Here is a 27955-nt window from a genome sequence, read left to right on the forward strand (position 1 = left end):
CCAAGGAAATTTGGTACTGCACATTGGCTTGGTGCAGATTCACTATAGGCTCACCCGATGGCGATCTCACCCTCTACGATTGGTGGAGGACCGCGACCAACTCCACACACCCCCTCGCTCCGCAAGGCACTTGCGTCGATTGTCCCCTTGGTAGCTTGGGCAATCTGAAAGCACCGCAACGCATGCATCTTCGACCAACGACAACCCTCCACGAGCTTCTTGTTCTCCTGCATCCAAGATGACATACGTGCCTGGGCAAAGGCCGGCGCCAAAGGAATCCAATCAATACTTGATGTAATGTAGAAAGTGTTGTATTGGGGCTGAGCAACCCCACTCTCCTGCTCGCGAGGGCCTCTAGTACGCCTCTCTTGTGTACATGCTAGAGGTCCCAAACCTTGTACTTCTCACCCTATCTATCAATGCAAAGCTCCCAGGCATATTGGAGGGAAAAAATGTTTCGATTAGGGGACGACTACGTGAGATACACTATCAACACTATCACGCGACTGAGTGATGTGTAACTTGAAGGACCACAAACAAAGTTTGGCTCCTTGCGAAAAAGGACTAACGCTCTCGCCTATGACAAAAAATTAATATGCATCAGAGGGAGCACTAGGTTTTTTTAGTGAACCACAAACATCCTTATATACTCCTTCCGTAAACTAATATAAGACATGATGATGCGTAGTTAAAAATCTTGTTTTAGTACAGAACATACATTTTGTGTCTAACTCTTGTTCAGAGTTGAAACATAAGTCTATTGCATGAGTTTTTTTTATATAAAAAAATGTCTATTGCATGAGTTAACATGGAGATGGTAAAAGAAAACATGGAAATGGGGGTAGAAGCGTCAAAGACAACCAGTGCACATTTTTTTATCTTAAAAATGCAATCTCACTGTCTAGTGGGACCACACAAGCCCACGAGCCCACAACGGACACTGGCGCCGTTCCACCTGTGATTGGCCACCACCACACAGAAAAAGCCCAGAAAACAACACGAAGCTGCAGGAGAGAGAAAGAGAGAAACCCACCCAAGCCAGAGCCAGAGCCAGAGCCCGACGCCGCGTGCACACACCGAGCAGAGAGAATGGCGCCGACGCCGATGGCCGGGGACGGCCCGATCGCCGCGGTGGCCCCGCGCACCCCTCCCCCGCCGTCCGCCTCGGCCGAGGCGGCGGCCTCCGGCTCCGGCTCCGGCACCGCGGGGTCCGCGGCCGAGGCGCCCGTGCTGATATTCGTCTACTTCCACAAGGCGATCCGCGCGGAGCTCGACAGGCTGCACGCCGCGGCGGTGCGGCTCGCCACGGAGCGCGGCGGGGACGGCGACGTCGCGGCGCTCGACACGCGCTGCCGCTTCCTCTTCTCCGTCTACAGGCACCACTGCGACGCCGAGGACGCGGTACGGCTGTTTGTTTGTTCATGGCGCGCCCGGAGCCTCTGAGTTCGGATTAGCTTTATCGGTGAATTTGTGACGGATAATTGGGCTACGATGTGTTGGAATGCGGAATTGTGGCTGTGCTGGCGTTCAGGTCCGCTGAATTGTGGGATAGGTTCCGAGGATTTGGGTTTGATTCGGGGTTCAGAGTGAGGCGTAACACTGCCGTGATCTGAAAATGGACAGAGTTTGTAGGTATGCTGTCATGGTGATATGCTCAAGTAATACGGGGCACGCTTACGATCTTGCATATACTTCACCATGTGACAGTGAACTATTCCCTGCATTCTACATTATCCTTTTATTACTGCATTTCCTCGATTTTACTAGCATTCTGATGCAAAGGCCTAGGCATGCCTTAAACTGAACCGGTAAACCTTGGTCCTTGGCCACAGGATTCCATCTCAGAGTACATCATTTTCTCTTTACATTTAACATCTGCAAAAGAAAAGGTTCTGTGTTTAATTAATTGTTCACTTGGCATGGGTATGGGAGATATAACCAAAAAATGAAATTTCCTGGCATTTGCTTGACTTGGTATGAGATGTGCCTGTGATACGTTAATTGTTCAACACATATTTACAGGGAAGGGATGTGCCTCTGATATGTTGATTGTTCAGAGCATGGACTTTATGGCCTATTATCATTTACTCTAGACTGACTCCCTATATTATATTGATATATTTGTGAAAATTTCTAAGCCAGCTTTAATTAAGTATACCATGATTCACACTGTAGTGAAAATTTGAATTTAACATTTGCCTTTGATGATTGCAGGTTATCTTTCCAGCACTCGATATTCGAGTCAAGAATGTAGCAGGGACGTATTCCCTTGAGCACAAAAGGGAAAATGATCTCTTTGCCCACCTGTTCTCTCTATTACAGCTTGATGTACATAACGATGATGGTGTCCGTAGGGAGGTTGCATCCTGTGCTGGAGCAATTCGAACATTTATAACCCAACATATGTTCAAGGAAGAAGAGCAGGTTTTTTCAGTTCCCTGATTACTATGTTCTGCTATACTGTTAAAATGACACTGAAGGTGATTTCATTTTTTTTATCAGGCAGCAGTATGAGATTTGTTGCCATGTTGTAATTGACTAATTTCCATATTAGGAAGTTTGGAGTTGTCGAATCAACTAACAAGTTTTAATCAAATAATTGAAATCATATCCTGTGAAGTGGGAACATAGGATGTACTTCTGGCTCAAGGTCTTTAGGCAAAGAGATAAAATGTCATGTAAGAATAGAAGCATTAACATGCAAATCTAGATATAACCTTTTCCTCTTAGGAAGTTTTATGCAGTTATGCTTTGTTACCCTTTAGTTGCTTCTACTTCTACCGCATCTTTAGTAAATTAGTAATTCTTTTGTCTACTCTGATTTACACAGTATAGTGAACTACAGAACAAATATGAAGCACATCATTTTGTACAGAACTGTTGAATATTAGTCACATGCAGGAAGATGCTTCTATCTAAGCACTATTTTCCCGCCGATTGACAATTGCTCTGTATCTGCTGTTAGCTTATGGTCACGGTCACTACTCACTAAGTACGCACTATGCTGGTATAACGGAACCTAAACGCTGATTCCAAGTATGTATGCAACTTGTGGTCTGCTTATAAGACTTCATAGTCAGGAAGCCACCTATTAGAGAAATAGCATCTCTAGAATGTATTTGCTGCCCCGTATACGAGAAATAATTTTTGCATGCTGTGCTCTATGTGCATTCTTATTGTCCAACACCTTACTGCACAACAGTGTAAAGACATGAGCTGGTAAGCATAGAAGCTTTGATTAAAGTGTTTTTTACAGCTTAGAAAACTCGATGGTGAACCTAACTGTAAATATGAAAGTTCACCACGAGAAGTTTCTCTTGGACTTTTACAAATGCTGCTGATAGTTTTTTCTTATGTATTTGATGACAATTTGTCACTTTGTGTTATTTCTGCCTTAAATCAGCATATTAGTGTCCTCCCGTGTCATTATTCATTGGTCTCCCTTATTCATTCATCGCAGCATAGTGTATACAGTTTTGGTGTCTAATCATCGGAGGATGTTTCAGGTCTTTCCATTGCTTATTACAAAGTTTTCATACGAAGAGCAAGCTGATTTAGTCTGGCAGTTCATATGCAACATCCCTGTAAATATGATGGCAGATTTTCTTCCATGGCTTTCATCTTCTGTTTCACCTGATGAGCACCAAGATATTCTTAACTGCTTACATAAAATAGTTCCTCAAGAGAAACTTCTCCAACAGGTCCGGATTAGTTATCATGCATCTTCTCCTAATAAGAATTCTTCATGTTATTTGATTTTAGTCTCAAAATTCCTGTAGGTTGTATTTGCATGGATAGGAGGGAAAGCAGTAACTGTGGCACACAATTTTGACAATTCTTGTTCAAAAGGCAGTTATGGGTGTGAGGATACCTCTCATCAAACAGACAAGAAAATATGCTCACACGAGAATTGTAAAATTGGAAAGAGAAAATATGCAGAATCTAATCATAGTCAGCTTGTAACACATCCTATAGATGAGATATTGTATTGGCATGATGCTATCCGAAAAGAATTGAGTGATATAGCAGAGGAAACAAGAAGGATCCAGCAGTCTGGAGACTTCTCCAATGTATCAGCCTTCAATATGAGGCTTCAGTTCATTGCAGATGTGTGCATCTTCCACAGGTATGTGGCTTTGAATCTCGACTCATATGCACCTTTGTTTCAATCTTGATGAATAGCCTCTTGTACAACATGGATCATGACAGTTAATAAATTATCTCTATTATGCCATACATGTTCGTATTTTATCAGTTATACATCATTGCTTACACATAATTGTATGAACAAGTTTAGTGTAAATTCATCATTACATATGGATATAGATGCATCTAATAAATGCCTTGACGTCCAGTGGTGCTTTTGGCGCACACAACTCATGTGAATAACCATGGAGTTGTGAAAACCCAAGATACCATCAAGCACAGTGAATGGGCAGTATTACCAGTATTGTGAATATGTTTTTTTTTTTTGCTTGGGAGCTTACATGGTTTTGGCCTAATCTCATATCCTTTGTTTGATCAGTTGTTTTTTCTCCTTTGTTCATCTTCAGTATTGCCGAGGATCAAGTTATATTTCCTGCAGTTGATGGTGAAGTGTCCTTTGAGCAGGAACATGCTGAACAAGAACAGCGGTTTAACAAATTTAGATGTTTAATTGAAGAAATCCAAACAGCTGGAGCCAGATCAACTGCGGTGAATTTTTACTCTGAGTTATGTTCACAGGCTGATCAGATAATGGAGGAAATGGAGAAGCACTTCAACAATGAGGAAACAAAGGTGATCTTTTCAAGAAAGAAAAAGCTAACCTAGTAGTTAAGAAGCTGGAAGCATTTCCCTATCAATGTGATCAACGGGGTCTCATCTATAGTTCACCTTCTTATCTAGGTACTTCCTCAAGCTAGGATAAATTTCTCACCAGAGAAACAAAGAGAACTTCTATATAGGAGTCTTTGTGTCATGCCGCTGAAGTTATTGGAGCAGGTTTTACCATGGTTTGTATTAAAGCTGGATGATGCAAATGGACAGTCTTTTCTTCAGAATATGTTCCTGGCAGGTACCTTTTTCAATTTAATTAATAGTTTGTTCTATGCCTCTATACTGCACTAGCTGTATAAAACATCTCCAAATTTGCATGAAACAGCACCTTCCTCTGAAACTGCACTGGTTACTCTTCTCTCCGGCTGGGCATGCAAAGGTCGTTTGAAGGATACATCCAACTCGGGAAAATTCATATGCTTGCCATCAGGAGCACAGGGCTGCCTGTTGGATGGAGATGAGTTAAAAAATTGTCAGTCATTCTGCCCATGTTCATTGGCCAGCAACGGAACTTTTTCAGTACCTTTGCAGACAGAAAACGGTTCAAGGCCAGTCAAGCGAGGGAAACATGCAGAATCTATTACCGACAGAAATCACTGCTCACAAACTACTGACATTGAAGAGTCTCGATGTAGCAAGAAACCTTGCCACATTCCTGGGTTAAGAGTGGAAAGTAGCAACTTTGGTGCTGATTTATTTACTTCTGTAAACTCTTTTCGCTCACTGTCTTCCAGTTATTCTGCACCTTCTTTACACTCAAGTCTTTTTTCATGGGAGACAGACATGACATTTTCCAGCCCAGATAGCATCTCTAGGCCAATTGATGCAATATTCAAATTTCATAAGGCAATTCGCAAAGATTTAGAGTACTTAGATGTTGAATCTGGAAATCTCATTGATGGAGATGAATCTTGCCTTCGCCAGTTCGTCGGAAGATTTCGCTTACTGTGGGGTCTTTACAGAGCACATAGCAATGCTGAAGATGACATTGTCTTCCCTGCTCTTGAATCGAAAGATGCACTACATAATGTCAGTCACTCATACACCCTTGATCACAAACAGGAAGAAGAATTATTTAAAGATATATCCACCATATTGCTTGAGCTTTCACATTTACGTGATGATTCAGCTCACCCCATTGATGAAATTGATGAAGCTGGAAAAGGCCATATTTGTTCATACAGTGAGATTGATTGGTCCAGAAAGCATAATGAACTTTTGACAAAGCTTCAAGGAATGTGCAAGTCTATCCGGTTTACCCTGTCTAATCACGTGCATAGAGAAGAACTTGAGTTGTGGCCACTGTTTGATAAACATTTCTCTGTGGATGACCAAGATAAGATTGTAGGTCGTATAATTGGATCTACAGGAGCTGAGGTTCTGCAGTCAATGATACCTTGGGTTACATCAGCACTTACTCTAGATGAACAGAACAAGATGATGGATACATGGAAGCAGGCAACGAAGAATACAATGTTTGATGAATGGCTAAACGAATGGTGGAAGAGTTCACCAACTTCATCTGGCCCCTCAAATGAGGCCTCCTCCCTTTCAGAAGGTCTGCTCTGTTTTTTTCTAGACTCTCCTCTTCAAACTCTTCCACCATGTTTTTGTTCACAATTTTACATATGTATATACTTTCTCCACTTGGTAGTATATTTTACAAGTCAAATGTTTTATCCATAGGAAAACCTTAATTGAGACCCACACTGTTTGATAAAGCAGATACGAATACGAGAATCACCACTTACACTGGGTTATTTGTAAAGAGGAGGATATAACTTGCAATGAGCATCATATGAAATTCTTACTCAAAGTTAAATGCTGTGTTACTTAAGTAAGACATGACAACTATTTTGGCATAAATAGTGGTGACCCGCTTGAATATAAAGTTGCAAGCATGATGTTTGATAGTTTGCTTGGACAAAGGGAAATATTAGAGAAGGTTCCAGTTTAGGGCAAAGAAGACAGCAAAACTATATCAATGCATTTCTTTGCAACAACTAAAACTGACAATATGGACTACCTGGTTTCTCTGGGTTATTTCAATGATCAAATGTTGGCATGATACAATCCTTGGTCATGTAAATTTGTGATAAAGGGGAACAGTGAAGGAGAATGAAGTTGGACATATCATACGTAAGAGCAACTGGCTAGAAAAACATGCCAGATACTAAAATAGTGGGATTGGGCCATTGGGGTGTACATTTATGATGAACGAGGAAATAATCTTCTACACCTCTACTGTTTAAGTATAGCATGTTACAGTTTGGAGGTTCAGATTATTATTTCACCGAGTCTTACTTTCCTTTTGCCCTGTAGAAAGCCAAGAAAACCTTGAGCAGAGTGATCAGATGTTTAAGCCTGGTTGGAAGGACATTTTCCGAATGAATCAAAGTGAGCTCGAGGCTGAGATACGAAAGGTTTCTCAAGATTCTACTCTTGATCCAAGGAGGAAAGCATATCTAATCCAAAATCTCATGACGAGGTTTGTCATTTTAAAGTTACAACAAATAAATTGTAGGGGCTATTGCTGCTGTTTCACCCCAAAGATTTTGTATATTTAATTGGAATGACTGGTTGTATATTTCATATTGTTAATTACATGAATTTCAGCCGCTGGATAGCTGCTCAGCAGAAATCACCACAACCAAGATCAGAAGATCACAATGGATCTACTGTAATACCTGGATGTTTTCCTTCTTATCGAGATCCAGAGAAACAAATATTGGGTTGTGAGCATTACAAAAGAAACTGCAAGCTTGTTGCTGCCTGCTGCAATAAGCTGTTCACATGCAGGTTCTGTCATGATAAAGTTAGTGATCATACAATGGAGAGGTAAACTTAGTACTACTAATGTCATCTGTCTTCTGTGCTGACTGCTTAGCACTCTATAATTCTCACAGTAGCAGAATGTTCAACGTTCCCTTTTGAACACATCCAAATATTACTAAAAAAAATGAGATTTGGATAACCTAGTGGTTAATTTGCTCTCATGTAAAGTAGCAAGGCGACATGATTATTTTAGACTCGTACTCATCATGGCTCTTGGATTGTTTTTCTTCTTTCTCCTTCATCCATGTGTTCCGGAAGTTAAATTCACTTGGAAATAATTGGTTTAAAAGCTTTAAATGGGCTAACATAGGCCTTGTGAACTTCTTATCTTCCCCATTTGTAGCTTTTAATTGCTTTGCCTTAGCCATGTGGTAGTAATATATAAAAATACATTATCTTTTCTGTAGTACAATTGGTTGTTAGAGATATGTTGTGAGATAATAAGCTAAACTGATATTGCTCACATTGTGGTATTACAATTTTTAGGAAAGCAACTTTGGAGATGATGTGCATGTTATGTATGAAAGTTCAGCCAGTTGGTCCAAATTGCCAAAGTCCTTCTTGCAATGGGCTATCAATGGCAAAATATTATTGCAGTATATGCAAGTTTTTTGATGATGAAAGGTAAAACCTGAACTTGCTTGCTAGGTTTCAGTTTCTCTTGCAGTAATAGTTTTTCCCTTGTGTGTGTGTGTGTGTGTGTGTGTGTGTGTGTGTGTGTGTGTGTGTGTGTGTGTGGGCACATAAATGAATGTTTGCTCCATGATTTGTGTAGTCTTTTGGTTTGGATGGTTATCTCTATCCTCACATATGAAACCAAACTTTGCACTCAACCATGAACATCAGATTGGACATAAATATATCAACATGATATTAGTTAACAGGCTGAGACATCTATTGTCATTGTGGGAACTAGCTAACCCCCAGAGGGTTCTCTAATTACAAAAGAACACTTCTACCACCTCTCTTCTATTTCCTTGTTTCCTACCACTTACTAAAGCCAAAATGTAGGATACCTTACTGGTGGACGGTGGCTGAACTTTAATTGCCAGTCCTCAAATGCGTGCTCATCTGCATCCAAGAATACTTACCAGTCCGTTAAGTTGCTTCGAATAATACACCATCTCTGTAATGTAGGTGCATTTATGCTATGATTAATGCATCATGTGGCTCATGACTGCAGTCCTCCTGTGCATACCTCTTTTTAAATTTCAATTATGTGCAAAAGTACAGGCCAGTTGGTAGTAGGTTCCGTTTTGTGTTTTGTGTAATGTGTTTTCCATCTCCATAATATATTGCAGATGTCTAACTATGTGAACTTTACAGGAGTGTGTATCATTGCCCTTTTTGCAATTTGTGTCGTCTTGGGGAAGGATTGGGCACTGACTTCTTCCACTGCATGAAATGCAACTGTTGCCTCGGCTTGAAACTGAAAGAACACAAATGTCGGGAAAAGATGCTTGAGATGAATTGTCCAATCTGTTGCGACTTCCTATTCACGTCGAGTGCAGCAGTTAGAGGTCTTCCATGTGGGCATTTCATGCATTCAGCATGCTTTCAGGTATGATAGCCTAGTTGCAACCTGAGGCATTTTCGACGTACTCTCTCTGTGAGCCTACTCTGACAATGTCGTCAACTCCAGGCATATACTTGCAGTCACTATACCTGTCCAATCTGCAGTAAATCCTTGGGAGATATGACGGTAAGTTGCACCACTTGATACCAAAACTGTTTCCGCATTTCCCTCTGATGACTGTGTTCTATCTCATGAAATTTAGAAATTTCAGAAACTAATGTTTTCGAGTTAACGATTTCCTCTGTATTAACGCCACATTTCTTTTAAAAGCAAAGCGAACGAATTAACATGAAGTCCATATATATCCTCTGTTTCTCTGCAGGTGTACTTTGGAATGCTCGACGGCTTGCTGGCTGCAGAAGAGCTTCCTGAGGAATACCGGAACCGGTGCCAGGTACACCATTTCTCTCATTCCGATTGTTTGTTCTTTCCATTGACTGAAGGATTTACGCTGCCGCTCTGCCTGGTTGCTCCAGGATATACTCTGTAACGACTGCGGCAGAAAAGGGCTTTCTCGGTTCCACTGGCTGTATCATAAATGCGCCGCCTGCGGCTCGTACAACACCAGAGTTATCAAGACCGAGGCACCCGACTGTTCCACGTCGAATTAACAGGCGAGTTAGTTTTCTGTTTTCTTCTTCTGCTCGATTCTTTTGGGAATTCGCCTCTGTAATATATCTCGATACAGAGGAACATTGCATATGTGTAGCTGTGATGCTTAATAAAGTCAGTTCGAAGCATGGATGGAGGTCACTTTTGGTTAGCAACGCGGCTAAGATGTCAGTTCACTATAGCAAAACGCTAAATAGTTCTATGTTACATACGCCCGGCCCCGTCTCTAGGATAATGCGTTGGGACAGTGAACTGGCGGCGTGAATAGAGCCGTGGCCGCCTGCCACTGCCACGTTCCCCTCTCCGCTCCAACTGGCCACTTCGGCTTTGCGTCTCGTGGGGCACTGCCACTGCCAGGGTGCTACGGGTGCACCGGGCCGCACACTCCTGTCACGGCAAAGTTCGCGACGAGCCGAACGCCGCGCGCGGTACGGGCACGGGCACGGCACGGCAACATCCTCTCATCTGGCTCTAGTCTCGTCCACGTGAATGAGGTCTCGATAAATACCCTCTAGGTCTCTCAAAAGGCCGCCATTTGTGGCTTCTTCAGCCCCTTGATGTTAGTCATATATCCCTTTGAACCTTGTCATTAATCAATAAAGCGAGTGTGTTTTTTATTTTAGCCTAAAAGAAAGGTTAGGCAGATCCCAGTTTTGTTGAGATTTCAGGGTCCGAACTCGAAAGGAGGAACTGATCCAACCGTTAGTGTACGAGAAGCAACGGTTGGATCAGATTGGGTCTCAGCTGCAACTAGAGGACAGACATGGACCTCCAGACATTAACGCGTGCACGGGAGGGAGCACGGCATGCACGACTGAGCGATGACGTCACCGTGTCATTCAGATGACCATGGTTTTCTCAAGATTTAGGGGGTGTTTGGTTCACAAGTCCTAGGACTTTTTCTAGTCCCAGGGACTAATCGAAAAAGACTCACCAGTAGAGTCTTTTTCTAGTCCCTCCCGTTTGGTTTCTAGAGACTTTTTAGGGACTTTTTCTAGTTTCTGGGTCTAAAAAGTCCTTGAACCAAACACCCCCCGAAGCACGGCCAGCGGCATCAACACTACCAACAAAACATCCAGCAGCCCCGGCGATCTCGTCATGGAGCGCACCCATTTCGTTTTTTGTTTTTATCGGACCTGGGCAAAATTCAGCATTTCAGATTTTTTTTCTTAGAAAGTTCCAGACGAAAAGCCACAAACAAAAAGGATATTGAAATTTGGAACGAAAAGTGGCCGAAATTTGCTCAAATTTCTACTAAATTGTTAAGCAGAACGAAACTATGTCACGGAATCATATTCAACTAGACAATACCCCGTGATGAAGCTATATACCTAGGGTAGGGCCACGGACCTGTCCTAACTGCCCAACCCAAGGACACCTCTAGGATAAATCACCTTTCAATCGACTTGTAGGTGTTCACTCGACAGACTCGAAGACACTCGACCAAGAAGCAATTACTCGACCAAGATCCAACCACTCGACGGCCAGGAGACCTAAAGTCACTCCGCACGCTAGCGGTCGGTCATTAAGTAGCTTTTATGGTCATCATAGCACTTTATTACTAGCGTTATCAGTAACGCCGAGCCTTAATGTACATTGAACCCTTCGTAACGTGGGTTGGTCGGGGTCCTGGCGCACTCTATATAAGCCACCCCCTCCACAGGGACAAGGGTTCGCACCTCTGTAACTCATACACACATAATCCAATCGACCGCCTCCGGGCTCCGAGACGTAGGGCTTTTACTTCCTCCGAGAAGGGCCTGAACTCGTAAACCTTGTGTCCTTACAACCTCTCCATAGCTAAGACCTCGCCTCTCCATACTTACCCCCTACATTACTGTCAGACTTAGAACCACGACAGTTGGCGCCCACCGTGGGGCAGGTGTTTTAGCGTTTTGTTGGAGGAGTTGCGATCTTTTCCGACCCGAATCATCATGGTTTTCGACGGAGTTTTGGTGGAGGGCCGCGAGATCCGTCTCGGCGCGCTCACGTTCATCGCCGACGACTCCGCCTGGCTTCAGGAGGCTCCGCTCGACGTGGACGCACTCCCTGTCCGCGGGGCAACGCACTTTAGCGCGTGCGTCCGCGGCGTTCTCCTGCGGCAACCATCGACCCCCTACCGGTCGGCTCCTGTGTTGTCCTCCCTCCCCGTTTCCCGCCGGCGCAAGCGCTCCGGTCGGTCGAGACTTCAGCGGTGGGTGAGACACGCGGTGGCCCGTCAGTTGGCCACCCCTCAAGTCGCGGCGATCGAGCCCGATGAATCCTTCTACGGCCTGTTCGACCTGTCGACTGGCTCCGAAGAGACTGCATCCGAGTGCGACAGCAGCGATCCGGCGGCGGAGGTTCTGATGGTCGACGGACCGCCCAGTCTGTCACAGCCCTAGCTAAGCCCTTGCCTGACTCTGCATAAGCATTCATGCATCATGTCTAAATTCAAATGAAATTTTGAATTGGGATGTTCAAACCCTAGCAGATAATAATTTTAACTACGTTCAATTCAAATATTTTCATTGGACCCAAAATGCCCTCCAAAAATGTTCATTATTTCTGGGAAAAGGTTAAAACCTTAATCAGAGGTCATGCACATTTTTCCAATGCATTTATGGTTTTTGAATTAATTCATAATTTTATTTGAGTTGGAGCAAATAAATTCTATAAATATTTTTATTGCTCCAATAATCCTGGAATATTTTGTGGAGCTCTAGGATAAACCTTAATGCATCCGCAATAATTTCCAGAGAGCTGCAAAATAATTTGGTTAAGAAACCAAATTAAAACAAAAAACTGCAAAATAGAAAACAGAAATTAAATTAGAGGAGAGAGAGAGAGACCTACCTGGCGCCTACCTGTGCGGCCTGCTGCAGAAGCCGGCCCAGCCCATCTCCACTTTCCCCTGTCGTCTTCCCCGCGCCAGTAGGCAGCGCGCGTGGCCGACGGGCGCTGACGCTGCCTCGGCCACCTCCTGCTTCCCCGGCCACCTCCTGCTTCCCCGGCCCCTTCTAGCGACGCCTGGAGGCGCCACGCAGCCCCCTGGTCCCTCTCGCTCACTCCCTCGAGCTCATCCCCCTCCTCTGCTCTCTCTCCCCACGACGCCACCGAACACGCCCGTCGCCGCCGCTCGCCACCACCGCAGCCACAGCCACCTCCTCGCACCTCCCCCGTGTTTGGAAGGTCCGGCGCGACTCCATCTCCCTCTTCGCCGAGCCACGCAAGCCAAGGATCGCCACACCGTCGTCTTCGAGCTCGCCATTGCCGCATCTACTCGCCGGCCGTCGCCGTCGTTCGCGCGTTGGAGGTCGTCCCCGAGCCCACTGAGCCACCCTGCTGCCTCCCTGTGAGCTTGCCGTCGTTTCCCCTCACCTCTCTCTCTCGTGCGCGCCCTGTAGCCGCCGCCCCGCGAGCACCCGAAGCCGCCGTCCGCCATGGCTAGCGAGCTCCGTGCCCCCGAGCACCTCTGCCTCGCATAGTAGCTCCGACATGCTCCTGCTGCCCTTTAGGTGCTGCCTAGCACCTCCGTTCACTCACCTACGAGCTGCAGCACCCGAGCTCCGGCCGCCGCTGCCGAGCTCGTAGCCGTCGCCTCCGGCCACCACAGGCCCGGCTAGCACCACCTAACGACGCGCGCCGGCGAGGGCACTCCGACGCGCCTAGCCGCAGCTCGAATCGTGCCCTGTGGGCGATTCCCGAGCCTCCGCCGCGTCTGGTCATTGCCGGCGGCTAGACGCCGGTGGATTAGCCCCGGTTGACCAGGGATTTGACCCCCCTGGGTCACTGACGTGTGGGCCCGCCCTGCTAATTAAACCTAGGATTAGGACTAACTAAGATTAGTTAGTCTAATGACTCTGACCCGTGGGTCCCGCGCCACAGGTTTGACTCTGGTCAACCCTGTTGACTTGCTGACGTCACACAGGCGTCATGCTGACGCAGTAAAGTATTTCTAGAATTAAAATAAATCAGGAAATGATTTATAAATTTCAGAAAATACCCCAAACTTCTAAAAATCATATAAAATCAACCGTAACTCCAAATCAAATAAATTATATATGAAAAATGATCAGAAAAATATGAAGAATCTGTTTATGCCATGATCATGCATGATTGAACAAGTTAACCTCACTGAATAGGATGAATCATGATTAGGGTAATTTATGAACTAGTATTTGAAGTTGGAGTTTAACCTTGTTTGAATTCCACTTCAATTAACTTGGCTTACTGCTGCATTAGGTCAATTCAGTTCCCTAACATGACATGTCATCCATTTGTTTATGCATTGCATTGATTGTGTTTCTTCTTGTTTGTCGGTGGTTGTTCCCTCTCGATAGACGTGGTTTCGACGATGAGATCGATGACACTGATGAAGAGCTATATTATCTTCGGAAGTGCCAGGCAAGCAAAACACCCTTGTTCATTCCGATATAATCCCACTCTCTCGCTCCTGCTCTCTTTTACTGCATTAGGACAACAACGATTCATCTGTTACTTGCTGCGGTAGCTGAACCCCTTTATCCTCTGCATGACCTGTCATTCCACAGTAAATAGATGAAACCCACTAGCATGAGTAGGAGTTGTTTGAGCCTTGTTGTGCCTACTCATTCATGCTTGTTTGTCATGCTTGCTACTGCTTAGAGTTGAGTCAGGTCTGATTCATCGGGGATGAATCGGAGGTGTGTGAACATGTCCTACTGTGTGTGAGCTAAGTGTGTGAACATGATTTGGTAAAGGTAGCGGTGAGAGGCCATGTAGGAGTACATGGTGGGTTGTCTCATTGAAACCGTCCTCAGGAACTGAGTTCTGTGTTTGTGATCCATGAAACAGTTACTACCACGCATTGGGCCCGAAACCAATGGACCCTCTCGGCTTCTTAATCACCCTTGTCCTCTGTCCAGGAGTTGCAAGTAGTTTCTGGTGTTTGTAGTATGCTGGAGGCCATGGGCAGCGCTGACCGGAGGGGTGGGCTGTGATGCGGTAGGCACGTGGCACGGTGTACCGGGCACCCGTTTGGTGTCTCGGGAACCCTGCACACATCGTTTGGGGCTGTGAGCGAAACCCCGGCCGGATCTCCTCATGGATGGAACCCGAATAGGCGATAAACCTGGACTAGAGACTCGAGTGTTTAGGTAGGCCGTGGCTGACACCCACGTTGGGCTTCCGCTTGAAGGTTGCCGAGTACATGTCATGAAAACGGCGGTAAGTGGTGAGAGCGTGTGTGAAGAAGTACACCCCTGCGGGGTTAACATCATCTATTCGAATAGCCGTGTCCGCGGAAAAGGACTTCTGGGTTGCCTGTACAGTTCATAGACAAGTAAAAGTGGATACTTTAAAATGCGCAAGATAAGCGTGAGTGCTATGGATGGCGTTCTCGTAGGGAGACGGGAGCGGATCCATAGTGGTGTATTGATATGGTGAATATGTGGACTCGTGTGCGCCACCTCAAAAGAGTTACTTGCAGTCGTAGTTCAGGATAGCCACCGAGTCAAAGCTGGCTTGCTGCAGTTAAACCCCACCATCCCCTTTGTTCATAATGATGCATATGTAGTTAGTTCTGATGTAAGTCTTGCTGGGTACATTTGTACTCACGTTGCTTAATTTATGTTTTTGCATAGAGACTTCAGTCTCACTAATAGTTCCACGTGGACTTCGACGTTTAGCTTGTTACCTCAGCTACGATCTTGTGCCCTCGGCAGGATCTGGTAGATAGTCAGGCTTCTCAGCCTTTTTCTCATTTGTAGATGTCTGTACTCAGAAATGTTGAGCTTCCGCTTGTGCTTTGATTTGTATGCTCTGAATGTTGGGTCATGAGACTCATGTTTGTAATATCTCGCTCCTCAGAGCCTATTGAATAAATACTTGAGTCGTAGAGTCATGTTGTGATGCCATGTTGTGTTTGCACATATCGAGCATATTGTGTGTATGTTATTGAAATGCTTGGTATGTGTGGGATCTGACTATCTAGTTGTTTATCTTTAGTAGCCTCTCTTACCGGGAAATGTCTCCTAGTGTTTCCATCGAGCCATGGTAGCTTGCTACTGCTCCGGAACACTTAGGCTGGCCGGCATGTGTCCTTCTTCGTTCCTGTGTCTGTCCCTTCGGGGAAATGTCACGCGATGAATACCGGAGTCCTGTTAGCCCGCTACAGCCCGGTTCACCGGAGTCCTGCTAGCCCAGTGCTACAGCCTGGATTCACTCGCTGATGACCGACACGTTCGATGCTGGGTCATGGATGCCTGTCCCTGTAAGTTTGTGCCACTTTGGGTTTACGACTAGCCATGTCAGCCCGGGCTCCTTATCATATGGATGCTAGCGACACTATCATATACGTGTGCCAAAAGGCGCAAACGGTCCCGGGCAAAGGTAAGGCGACACCCGTGGGAATACCGTGCGTGAGGCCGCAAAGTGATATGAGGTGTTACATGCTAGATCGATGTGGCATTGTGTCGGGGTCCTGACAGCGTTGGTATCAGAGCTTGACTGCCTGTAGGATTACCAAGCCAAACTGGTCGAAGTTGAGTCTAGAAATTCTTTAGTTATATAAGGGAATTGATTGTGGGATGGAACGTAAGGCTCTTTTTACTCCTTATACCTTATGCCCTTCTGATCTGAGTCATCTTATCTTTCCTACAGGGATTAAGAACTAGGCTATCTCTTCTTTCTATCAGGATCACGTGTTACTAATCCGTAGACTTACAGAATTGTTGGAATTAAGCCTCAGTTCAGTTTCTACCTCTGTATGTTAATTATTGATCTCGAGACCTTGATATTGTGCTTCTGAGTGGCTATGCCACCATTTTTGTAGCATGTCTCAAATCTTTTTGAGCATTTATAGCCGTTATGCTGTCCGAGTTATCCCAGGTTTCTAAATAGTCTGATGCATTTGCAAATCCTTTCTTTCTGTTCCCGATGTCCCTTATGGTCAGAATAAGCACACTAACCGGTGCGTTGAGGTAATTTATTGCCTTGACATATATGTTGGAGCTACTATTATGACCCTAGGTGTTTTAGGGAGTCACCTAGTAATCTAGCAATGTTTTGTGTTCCCAGTGTGAAGATTCTGGCCATCATTCTCGAAAGCATCTCGTGGTGCTACTTAAGAGTAGGTATTCTATTCCTGGGTTCTTGAACCCGAGATTCACTCTACTTACTTCATGTTGATAGTGTTTGCTAGTTCCTTTAGGTTATTAGTAACCTTGTGATAGTCCTCGAGGTTCGTGGTACATTCCTCTTCCAAATACCATGAACCATTCTTGGCAGGAGTTCTTCTGAACCAAAAGATGACAACAAGAGTGCTCTCGATGAGTTCTCCATGCTATATTGTGACTCTGCCAGCTCAACCTTTCTGCATGGGTTATCCGGAAGAATTATGTTGAACCTAGTTCGACATACTAATCTATGCATCCACAACTCAGAAAGTTATATGTTCCTTTGAGTTGTCCCTCTTTAGTTGTCTACTGACCTTCGTCTATCAATTGATAGTCAAGAGTATGCGTGCGTTCGTTTATCGATGCCTACTACTCTTGTGGTCCGTCAAGCCATTCTATCGCGGAATGACTAGGAGAAACAAACTCTAGTAGCTCTTCCATATCCAGGATTGGGTCAAAGAAGTTGTGCTCTGCAGAACAAATTGCTAATCCAGCTTTTGCTCTGTTCTACCTTGGAGTATTACCATCTTTTATATCGGGATTGTTACAGGAATTGCACACCATCCTATGAACTCTTGGTACAGTGATACTTCCTACCATCACTAGTCATTCCTCGGTTCCGTGTTATAGTAACCGGAACACCGACAAGTGAATCGTGATGTGTGAAATCAATACTGCTAGCAACTCCGTTGCTTGGTAGTTAAATGGACAATAACCTCATTCTTAACGTGTTGGTTCTTGAATCATCATTCTAAGATTGATCGTGCTACCTTGTCCATCTTCCTGGTGCACATTTCGATTGATGAGTTAGGATTTTGTCAAGTCCACGCTCATTTGATCATATCGTCTTGCCCTGAAAAGCAAGATTGTTCTCAAGCTTAGTAACATACCGGTGGTTCGTGATTTTCCGAAGATCTTCTCGGAAGTATTACCAGGTTGTCACCTGACCGCTATGTTGAGCTCGTGATCAAGTTGGTTTCTTGTGAACCACCCTCTCTCCAAGATCGGTGTTAGATATCCCTGAGCTATTTGGTTAAGCTAGACAACAACTTGGAGAGTTGGAAGATAAAAGCTTGCCTGACTTAGTTCGTTCCAAAGGGATATTCTTGTGTAGTGTGTGTTTAAGAAAGATCATATCTTCATCGATTGGTCCCTGTGATCAGTTGCTGGACCTATTGTCTTATCAATCCTTTGATTTGAGTGTGGGCTATCGTCAAATCAAATCAGTACCAACGATGTTCGTAATGTTGTCTTATTCGTGGATTTTCCTCGAGCATACACCATTATATCTTTTGGTCTGACCAATGCTATCACCGTGTTCACCTAACTATGGAATTCCTTTTATATGGAAACCTGGATGAATTGTTGTTGAGCCCATCGACAACATCCTTATCTCCTCCATGATTTTGTTGAACATTAAGCTAGTACTGGAAACTTTTATAAGCATTATCTTCGTGTTTCGTTCATGAAGAATATGCTTGGATAAAAGAAGTGACTTCCTCTGATTCACGTGCATTTGGTGCAAGTTGTCGCCGTGAGTTCGGGAAAGATTGTTTTTGTTTCCTTTGGAATCATCCCAAATCAGTCATGCACACATGCGAAGTATTCTGTAGTCTGGAGGCTTGCAACCTTCATTCTATATGTGTCCCTAGCACACTAAGCCACTGATTGACTTGTTCAAGGAAAAGAAGTCTATGCTTGGGATCTAATCCATGGACTTGCATAAAGACTTCGATATCCTCGATGATGGTTCCCCACCTGAACTCGGTAGTGTTTAATTATAAGACTACTACGTGGCCATGCTTGTCTGGGACAACGTGTTCACATGTTTGTAGCAGAACCAGCTCATGTTTTGGAGCTTACTATCGTAGTTCATTCCCCGAGAATCTCGCAACGTCATCTCGTCGATTTGTGTCGCAAACTTTCGTTTTTCTTCCTAGACTCGATGAGTCTGGAATATCCTGACACCAACCAGATCTGAATCTCAGGCAGATATGATGGTTTGGAACATTTCCCAAGAACTATAATATCGGTCCCTCGGAAACCGGTAAAGTGGATGTCGTGGCCAACACACCCCGCCAGGAGACCTAATATTGTAGTATCTTGATTGGAGAAGTTGGCCACCTCCCCATAGGGATTTCGTAGGATTTACTCCCTAGTTGCCCCTATGGATTTTTGAGCTCCCGAAGTCCGACCTTTTTACTTGATGTTCTAGATATCAAACCATATCTATGAATGGGTTACACTAGCACATCAAGGAGAACATTAGAAGCGGAGTGCTAAATGTCTCTCGGTCGATCATCCAGATTGCGTCCCCTTGGCCTCGTTAAGGTGAAATCTGAGAAAGTGTTATCTTCCTTTGCATCTACATCTTCCACCGGTATTCATCATGGTAGTATGATGTGTTACCAGGATCCTTGACACGGATATTGGTAAAATCTTGATGATTATGGAAATGCTCAAGTTCTTGAGAGCACGCGCAAGTGCTAGGTTTGATCGTCGGCATTAACTGTATAGTGCTCTCAGTTTCCTCGGCAATGCCATGACCTTTTCAAACAGTGAATTAACTCTCTATTGTTGGGTTCTTCCCCAGTTACCAGAATCATTCCCAGCATTTGCATTTTGTTCCCAGCTTGCACCGCCAATGTGCCATTCTACCATGGGTCTCTTCCATTTCCGGTGATAAGCAAAAATCATCCATTGCGTTGTCTTCAACAAGGTAGTCCACATCATCCATTCTAGTCCGGGTGTACCATTCCTTTGCACTCCGCCAAACGATCGTTGTGAATTGCCTTAGGCTGGTATGAAGAGTTTCAATGATCTCTGAATCAAAAGTAATTCTTTTGCCACTTAGGGGAATAGCTCTTTGCGTCACCTTTCCTAAGGTGTCCCGTTATGGAGTCATGGCAATCATCTCCTTGTTACTTTGAAACCATGCACCATTTTACTTAAGCATGGAATGGTTGCCTACCAATTTGAACCTTCATCATCCATTTCTTTACCATCATTCCTAATGTGTGTTTGGTGTCTCAACTCAAGAGTTGTTCTTACGTCTCTCCATGAACTGATCTTGAGTTGCTCGATCTTCAAAGACGAGTAAATTCTGTAGGGTTTTCCCCTTCTTTCTGTTGTCGTGTCGAGTGAAGATCTCGAAAGAAAAGACGTCAAGACCAAGATGATGGAATGGATCACCATCTCCGAGAAGGGCAATTGGATCATGAAGATTGTGATAGTTTTTTTGACTTCCCCTTTCATCTTACCCTACGCTTGAATCTCGGGACGAGATTTTTGTTTAGTGGGGGTGAGTTGTCACAGCCCTAGCTAAGCCCTTGCCTGACTCTGCATAAGCATTCATGCATCATGTCTAAATTCAAATGAAATTTTGAATTGGGATGTTCAAACCCTAGCAGATAATAATTTTAACTAGGTTCAATTCAAATATTTTCATTGGACCCAAAATCCCTCCAAAAATGTTCATTATTTCTGGGAAAAGGTTAAAACCTTAATCAGAGGTCATGCACATTTTTTCAATGCATTTATGGTTTTTGAATTAATTCATAATTGTATTTGAGTTGGAGCAAATAAATTCTATAAATATTTTTATTGCTCCAATAATCCTGGAATATTTTGTGGAGCTCTAGGATAAACCTTAGTGCATCCACAATAATTTCCAGAGAGCTGCAAAATAATTTGGTTAAGAAACCAAATTAAAACAAAAAACTGCAAAATAGAAAACAGAAATTAAATTAGAGGATAGAGAGAGAGACCTACCTGGCGCCTACCTGTGCGGCCTGCTGCAGAAGCCGGCCCAGCCCATCTCCACTTTCCCCTGTCGTCTTCCCCGCGCCAGTAGGCAGCGCGCGTGGCCGACGGGCGCCGACGCTGCCTCGGCCACCTTCTGCTTCCCCGGCCACCTCCTGCTTCCCCGGCCCCTTCTAGCGACGCCTGGAGGCGCCACGCAGCCCCCTGGTCCCTCTCGCTCACTCCCTCGAGCTCATCCCCCTCCTCTGCTCTCTCTCCCCACGACGCCATCGAACACGCCCGTCGCCGCCGCTCGCCACCACCGCGGCCACAACCACCTCCTCGCACCTCCCCCGTGTTTGGAAGGTCCGGCGCGACTCCATCTCCCTCTTCGCCGAGCCACGCAAGCCAAGGATCGCCACACTGTCGTCTTCGAGCTCGCCATTGCCGCATCTACTCGCCGGCCGTCGCCGTCGTTCGCGCGCTGGAGGTCGTCCCCGAACCCACTGAGCCACCCTGCTGCCTCCCTGTGAGCTTGTCGTCGTTTCCCCTCACCTCTCTCTCTCGTGCGCGCCCTGTAGCCGCCGCCCCGCGAGCACCCGAAGCCGCCGTCCGCCATGGCCGGCGAGCTCCGTGCCCCCGAGCACCTCTGCCTCGCATAGTAGCTCCGACATGCTCCTGCTGCCCTTTAGGTGCTGCCTAGCACCTCCGTTCACTCACCTACGAGCTGCAGCACCCGAGCTCCGGCCGCCGCTGCCGAGCTCGTAGCCGTCGCCTCCGGCCACCACAGGCCCGGCTAGCACCACCTAACGACGCGCGCCGGCGAGGGCACTCCGACGCGCCTAGCCGCAGCTCGAATCGTGCCCTGTGGGCGATTCCCGAGCCTCCGCCGCGTCTGGTCGTTGCCGGTGGCTAGACGCCGGTGGATTAGCCCCGGTTGACCAGGGATTTGACCCCCCTGGGTCACTGACGTGTGGGCCCGCCCTCCTAATAAACCTAGGATTAGGACTAACTAAGATTAGTTAGTCTAATGACTCTGACCCGTGGGTCCCGCGCCACAGGTTTGACTCTGGTCAACCCTGTTGACTTGCTGACGTCACACAGGCGTCATGCTGACGCAGTAAAGTATTTCTGGAATTAAAATAAATCAGGAAATGATTTATAAATTTCAGAAAATACCCCAAACTTCTAAAAATCATATAAAATCAACAGTAACTCCAAATCAAATAAATTATATATGAAAAATGATCAGAAAAATATGAAGAATCTGTTTATGCCATGATCATGCATGATTGAACAAGTTAACCTCACTGAATAGGATGAATCATGATTAGGGTAATTTATGAACTAGTATTTGAAGTTGGAGTTTAACCTTGTTTGAATTCCACTTCAATTAACTTGGCTTACTGCTGCATTAGGTCAATTCAGTTCCCTAACATGACATGTCATCCATTTGTTTGTGCATTGCATTGATTGTGTTTCTTCTTGTTTGTCGGTGGTTGTTCCCTCTCGATAGACGTGGTTTCGACGATGAGATCGATGACACTGATGAAGAGCTATATTATCTTCGGAAGTGCCAGGCAAGCAAAACACCCTTGTTCATTCCGATATAATCCCACTCTCTCGCTCCTGCTCTCTTTTACCGCATTAGGACAACAACGATTCATCTGTTACTTGCTGCGGTAGCTGAACCCCTTTATCCTCTGCATGACCTGTCATTCCACAGTAAATAGATGAAACCCACTAGCATGAGTAGGAGTTGTTTGAGCCTTGTTGTGCCTACTCATTCATGCTTGTTTGTCATGCCTGCTACTGCTTAGAGTTGAGTCAGGTCTGATTCATCGGAGGTGTGTTAACATGTCCTACTGTGTGTGAGCTAAGTGTGTGAACACGATTTGGTAAAGGTAGCGGTGAGAGGCCATGTAGGAGTACATGGTGGGTTGTCTCATTGAAACTGTCCTCAGGAACTGAGTTCTGTGTTTGTGATCCATGAAACAGTTACTACCACGCATTGGGCCCGAAACCAATGGACCCTCTCGGCTTCTTAATCACCCTTGTCCTCTGTCCAGGAGTTGCAAGTAGTTTCTGGTGTTTGTAGTATGCTGGAGGCCGTGGGCAGCGCTGACCGGAGGGGTGGGCTGTGATGCGGTAGGCACGTGGCACGGTGTACCGGGCACCCGTTTGGTGTCTCGGGAACCCTGCACACATCGTTTGGGGCTGTGAGCGAAACCCCGGCCGGATCTCCTCATGGATGGAACTCGAATAGGCGATAAACCTGGACTAGAGACTCGAGTGTTTAGGTAGGCCGTGGCCGACACCCACGTTGGGCTTCCGCTTGAAGGTTGCCGAGTACATGTCGTGTAAACGGCGGTAAGTGGTGAGAGCGTGTGTGAAGAAGTACACCCCTGCAGGGTTAACATCATCTATTCGAATAGCCGTGTCCGCGAAAAAGGACTTCTGGGTTGCCTGTACAGTTCATAGACAAGTGAAAGTGGATACTTTAAAATGCGCAAGATAAGCGTGAGTGCTATGGATGGTGTTCTCGTAGGGAGACGGGAGCGGATCCATAGTGGTGTATTGATATGGTGAATATGTGGACTCGTGTGCGTCACCTCAAAAGAGTTACTTGCAGTCGTAGTTCAGGATAGCCACCGAGTCAAAGCTGGCTTGCTGTAGTTAAACCCCACCATCCCCTTTGTTGATAATGATGCATATGTAGTTAGTTCCGATGTAAGTCTTGCTGGGTACATTTGTACTCACGTTGCTTAATTTATGTTTTTGCAGAGAGACTTCAGTCTCACTAATAGTTCCACGTGGACTTCGACGTTTAGCTTGTTACCTCAGCTACGATCTTGTGCCCTCGGTAGGATCTGGTAGATAGTCAGGCTTCTCGGCCTTTTTCTCATTTGTAGATGTCTGTACTCAGACATGTTGAGCTTCCGCTTGTGCTTTGATTTGTATGCTCTGAATGTTGGGTCATGAGACTCATGTTTGTAATATCTCGCTCCTCGGAGCCTATTGAATAAATACTTGAGTCGTAGAGTCATGTTGTGATGCCATGTTGTGTTTGCACATATCGAGCATATTGTGTGTATGTTATTGAAATGCTTGGTATGTGTGGGATCTGACTATCTAGTTGTTTATCTTTAGTAGCCTCTCTTACCCGGAAATGTCTCCTAGTGTTTCCACCGAGCCATGGTAGCTTGCTACTGCTCCGGAACACTTAGGCTGGCCGGCATGTGTCCTTCTTCGTTCCTGTGTCTGTCCCTTCAGGGAAATGTCACGCGATGAATACCGGAGTCCTGTTAGCCCGCTACAGCCCGGTTCACCGGAGTCCTGCTAGCCCAGTGCTACAGCCTGGATTCACTCGCTGATGACCGACACGTTTGATGCTGGGTCATGGATGCCTGTCCCTGTAAGTTTGTGCCACTTTGGGTTTACGACTAGCCATGTCAGCCCGGGCTCCTTATCATATGGATGCTAGCGACACTATCATATACGTGTGCCAAAAGGCGCAAACGGTCCCGGGCAAAGGTAAGGCGACACCCGTGGGAATACCGTGCGTGAGGCCGCAAAGTGATATGAGGTGTTACATGCTAGATCGATGTGGCATTGAGTCGGGGTCCTGACACAGTTCCCCCGGTTTTACCCGCACCGACGGAGGCGCAGGAGGAGGCGACCCGTCGCGTCCCCATGAGGAGTATCTTCCCGAGCCTCTCACGTCGCTGCAGAGAGAAGAACTTCGCCGCCAGAACATGGATGCGCTGCACACCCCTATCGTTGGAGAAACCCCCAAGGCTCGCGCCTTGGAGGACGCGCGCCTGGCAAACTTGGCCGAGCGCACTCGACTGGAGAATCTCCAGCGAGCACTCGACGAGCATGCGCGACAACGGGTTCCCGAATCCAGTCGACGTCAGCTCTTCCCGCCCCCGTAGGTATATCGGACTCCGATTCAGAATTTAGCAGCTGCGGCCCGTATAGCGGAGTCGATTCAGCCTTCCCAGTCGGAGGCTGGCAGAGGCTTGTTGCAGATCAGAGCGTTACTCCGGGCAGCAGGAGATCAGAATTCCGCTGTTTCTCAGTCGCGGAACATAATTCACAACAGATCCGTTGCCGCGGACACAGTCCAGTCGGCTCACAGCCCGAGATCGCCCCCGAGGCGTGAGGGAAGTGGAGACCGGCGTGACCGGTATGGGAATCATGAGCAGTATGATCACCGAGTCGATCGTGACGGTCGACGTCGAGTGCCCATGCCTTCCCCGAGGAGCGGGTCGTATGTGCCTCGCCAGCAGGATGACAGGCGCCCTCATAGTGGTGGGCGAAGGATTCCAGTCGACCCCAGAGGGCCAGGCTTTGACGCGAGATCCATCCTCGTACAAGGTCTGGTCGACAGGAACAGGGCTCACCGAGAAGGCCACGACAGAGATGTGCCTGCCAGCAGCAGGGTACATGTTTCGGGGTTAGAGTGCTTTAGTAGAGCCATCAGGGCTGTTGTGATTCCTCCCAATTTCAGGTTGGCGACTGGAGTCAGTAAGTTCACTGGCGAGTCCAAGCCCGATACTTGGCTTGAGGACTACCGAGTGGCCGTCCAGATTGGCGGCGGCAATGATGAAGTGGCCATGAAGCACCTGCCTCTCATGTTGGAGGACTCGGCCAGAGCGTGGCTAAACCAGTTAGCACCTAGCAGCATTTACACTTGGGAAGATCTCTCCCGAGTGTTCGTCACCACATTTGAAGGCATATGCAAGCGACCGGCAGGACTGACGGAACTGCGGTCTTGTGTGCAAAAGCCGAATGAAACTTTGAGGGATTACATCCAGAGATGGATCACGTTACATCACTCGGTGGAGAATGTGCCTGACCACCAAGCAATTTGTGCCTTCAAGGAAGGCGTCAAGTACAGAGAACTGAATTTGAAATTCGGTCGAACCGGAGAAATGTCCCTGAATCGGATGATGGAGATTGCCACCAAGTACGCTAATGGCGAAGATGAGGATCGACTAAGGAGTGGCAAGCTCAAGTCAGTCGCCTAAGAAACCGGAGGCAATTCCAATCGGAAACAGAAGCGGAAAGTCGAGTCAGCGGCTCCTGGGGAAGCCTTAGCTGTGGCCCCAGGAAAGTCTAAAGGGAAACCTAAAGGGCCTTGGAACCCCAAAAAGGTTAAAGACCAGGAAGGAAATGATGTGTTGGACTTACCGTGTCTCGTCCACACGAAGAAAGATGAAGAGGGTAATTTTATTTACCCGAAACATACCACTCGGCAGTGTCGACTCTTGATCCAGCAGTTCCAGGGCAAGCAGCCCAAGGGTAAGGAAAAGGAGTCAGACAAGGTCGAGGACAAAGAGGACAGTGATGACGGATACCCTCAAGTCAATTCCACCCTGATGATTTTTGCTGATGTTGAGAGCAAAAGTCGACTGAAAGTTATTAACCGAGAGGTGAATATGGTCGCTCCGACGACACCTAGTTACCTCAATTGGTCTCAGACTGCCATAACATTCGACCAGTCCGACCACCCAACGCACATCGCCACCCCTAGGAGGCAAGCTTTGGTGGTCGACCCAGTTGTTGAAGGCACTCGACTGACCAAAGTCCTGATGGATGGTGGCAGTGGTTTGAACATATTATACGCTGAGACGTTGAAGGGGATGGGCATTCCAATGTCCAGACTCAGTGCCAGCAACATGAGTTTCCATGGAGTCATTCCTGGGAAGAAGGCCGAATCACTCGGCCAGATTGCTCTTGATGTGGTTTTCGGTAATTCCAAGAATTACCGCAAAGAAAAGTTGACATTTGAAGTTGTAGACTTCCAGAGTGCCTATCACGCTATTTTTGGTAGACCGGCTTATGCACGCTTCATGACCCGACCATGTTACGTGTATCTCAAATTGAAGATGCCTGGCCCCAAAGGTGTGATCACCATTACGGGCAATCGGAAGAAAGCGGAAGAATGTTTTCAGAAGGGTTCGAAGATCGCCGACGCACAGATGGCAGTGGTGGAGTTGCAGGAATACCAGAAGACTGCAGACCCGAGTGATCTGTTGCGAGCCAAGAAGCCCGCTACAGAGTCAGCTTTCCAGTCTACTGGCGACACGAAGAGAGCTCACATCCACCCGACCGACCCCAGCGCCGCCCCGACTCATATCTCGACAAGCTCGACTCCAAATAGGAAGAAGCGCTCATCCAGTTCCTTCGTGAGAACTGGGACATCTTCGCATGGAAGCCTTCTGACATGTCAGGGGTTCCCAGGGAGCTGGCTGAGCATCGCCTGAGAGTTGACTCAAAAGTAAAACCTGTTAAGGAACATCTTCGACGGTCCGCCGTCCTAAAGAGAAAAGCTATTGGCGAAGAGGTGGCTCGGCTCTTAGCAGCGGAGTTCATCCGAGAGATCTACCACTCCGAGTGGCTCGCCAACGTTGTCATGGTCCCCAAGAAGGACAAGTCACTTTGCATGTGCATTGACTTTAAACATATCAATCGGGCCTGCCCGAAAGATCATTTTCCTCTCCCCCGCATGGACCGGATAGTCGACTCGTCTGCGGGATGTGAGCGACTGTCTTTCTTAGACGCCTATTCCGGGTACCATCAGATCCGTCTGTATGGACCTGACGAGATCAAGATAGCTTTCATCACTCCATTCGGGTGCTTCTGTTATGTTACCATGCCGTTCGGCCTCAAGAATGCCAGAGCCACATTCATGAGGATGATTCAGAAGTGTTTACTCACTCAAATCAGTCGGAACGTGGAAGCATACATGGATGATATTGTGGTCAAGTCACGGAAGGGTTCCGACCTGCTGACTGACCTTGCTGAAACCTTTGCCAACCTCAGGAGGTATGATATCAAGCTTAATCCATCAAAGTGTACATTTGGAGTCCCTGGCGGAAAGTTACTCGGCTTTCTCGTTTCTGAACAAGGAATTGACGCCAATCCAGAAAAAGTTGGCACTATACTCCGAATGAAAAGCCCTGTGCGAGTGCACGGCGTCCAGAAGCTTGTTGTTTGGCCGCCCTAAGTTGATTCATATCTCGTCTCGGTGAAAAGGCATTACCTCTCTACCGATTGATGAAGAAGTCCGACAAGTTCGAGTGGACTCCTGAAGCTGATGCAGCATTTGCAGAGCTCAAAGCTCTGCTCTCCACCCAGCCGGTGCTTGCTGCCCCAATCAGCAAAGAGCCTTTGCTGCTTTACATTGCAGCCACAGGACAAGTTGTCAGTACGGTACTTACGGTCAAGC

General features: G+C 46.5%; 1 protein-coding gene across 1 annotated transcript; it reads left to right on the forward strand.

The window, feature by feature from the left end:
• The first annotated feature begins 1046 nt into the window (after nucleotides 1-1046).
• LOC119290437 (zinc finger protein BRUTUS-like) lies at nucleotides 1047-9969 on the forward strand. The gene is made up of 14 exons (XM_037569217.1): nucleotides 1047-1401; nucleotides 2215-2424; nucleotides 3507-3701; nucleotides 3780-4126; nucleotides 4554-4779; nucleotides 4888-5056; nucleotides 5144-6376; nucleotides 7141-7306; nucleotides 7435-7656; nucleotides 8140-8277; nucleotides 8980-9214; nucleotides 9296-9355; nucleotides 9552-9623; nucleotides 9706-9969. The coding sequence occupies exons 1-14, from the start codon at nucleotides 1090-1092 to the stop codon at nucleotides 9838-9840; spliced, it is 3720 nt and encodes a 1239-aa protein (XP_037425114.1). The 5' UTR covers nucleotides 1047-1089; the 3' UTR covers nucleotides 9841-9969.
• The last annotated feature ends 17986 nt before the right edge of the window (nucleotides 9970-27955 follow it).

Source organism: Triticum dicoccoides, chromosome 1A, assembly GCF_002162155.2.
Source record: "Triticum dicoccoides isolate Atlit2015 ecotype Zavitan chromosome 1A, WEW_v2.0, whole genome shotgun sequence".
NCBI lineage: Eukaryota > Viridiplantae > Streptophyta > Magnoliopsida > Poales > Poaceae > Triticum > Triticum dicoccoides.

Excerpts from the sequence above, each read along its gene's own strand:
- LOC119290437 (XM_037569217.1), top strand. The coding sequence starts at position 1,090 with ATGGCGCCGACGCCGATGGCCGGGGACGGCCCGATCGCCGCGGTGGCC. Across the intron at positions 3,702-3,779 it reads AAGAGAAACTTCTCCAACAG|GTTGTATTTGCATGGATAGG; the intron begins GTCCGGATTAGT and ends AAATTCCTGTAG. Across the intron at positions 9,215-9,295 it reads TGCATTCAGCATGCTTTCAG|GCATATACTTGCAGTCACTA; the intron begins GTATGATAGCCT and ends CGTCAACTCCAG.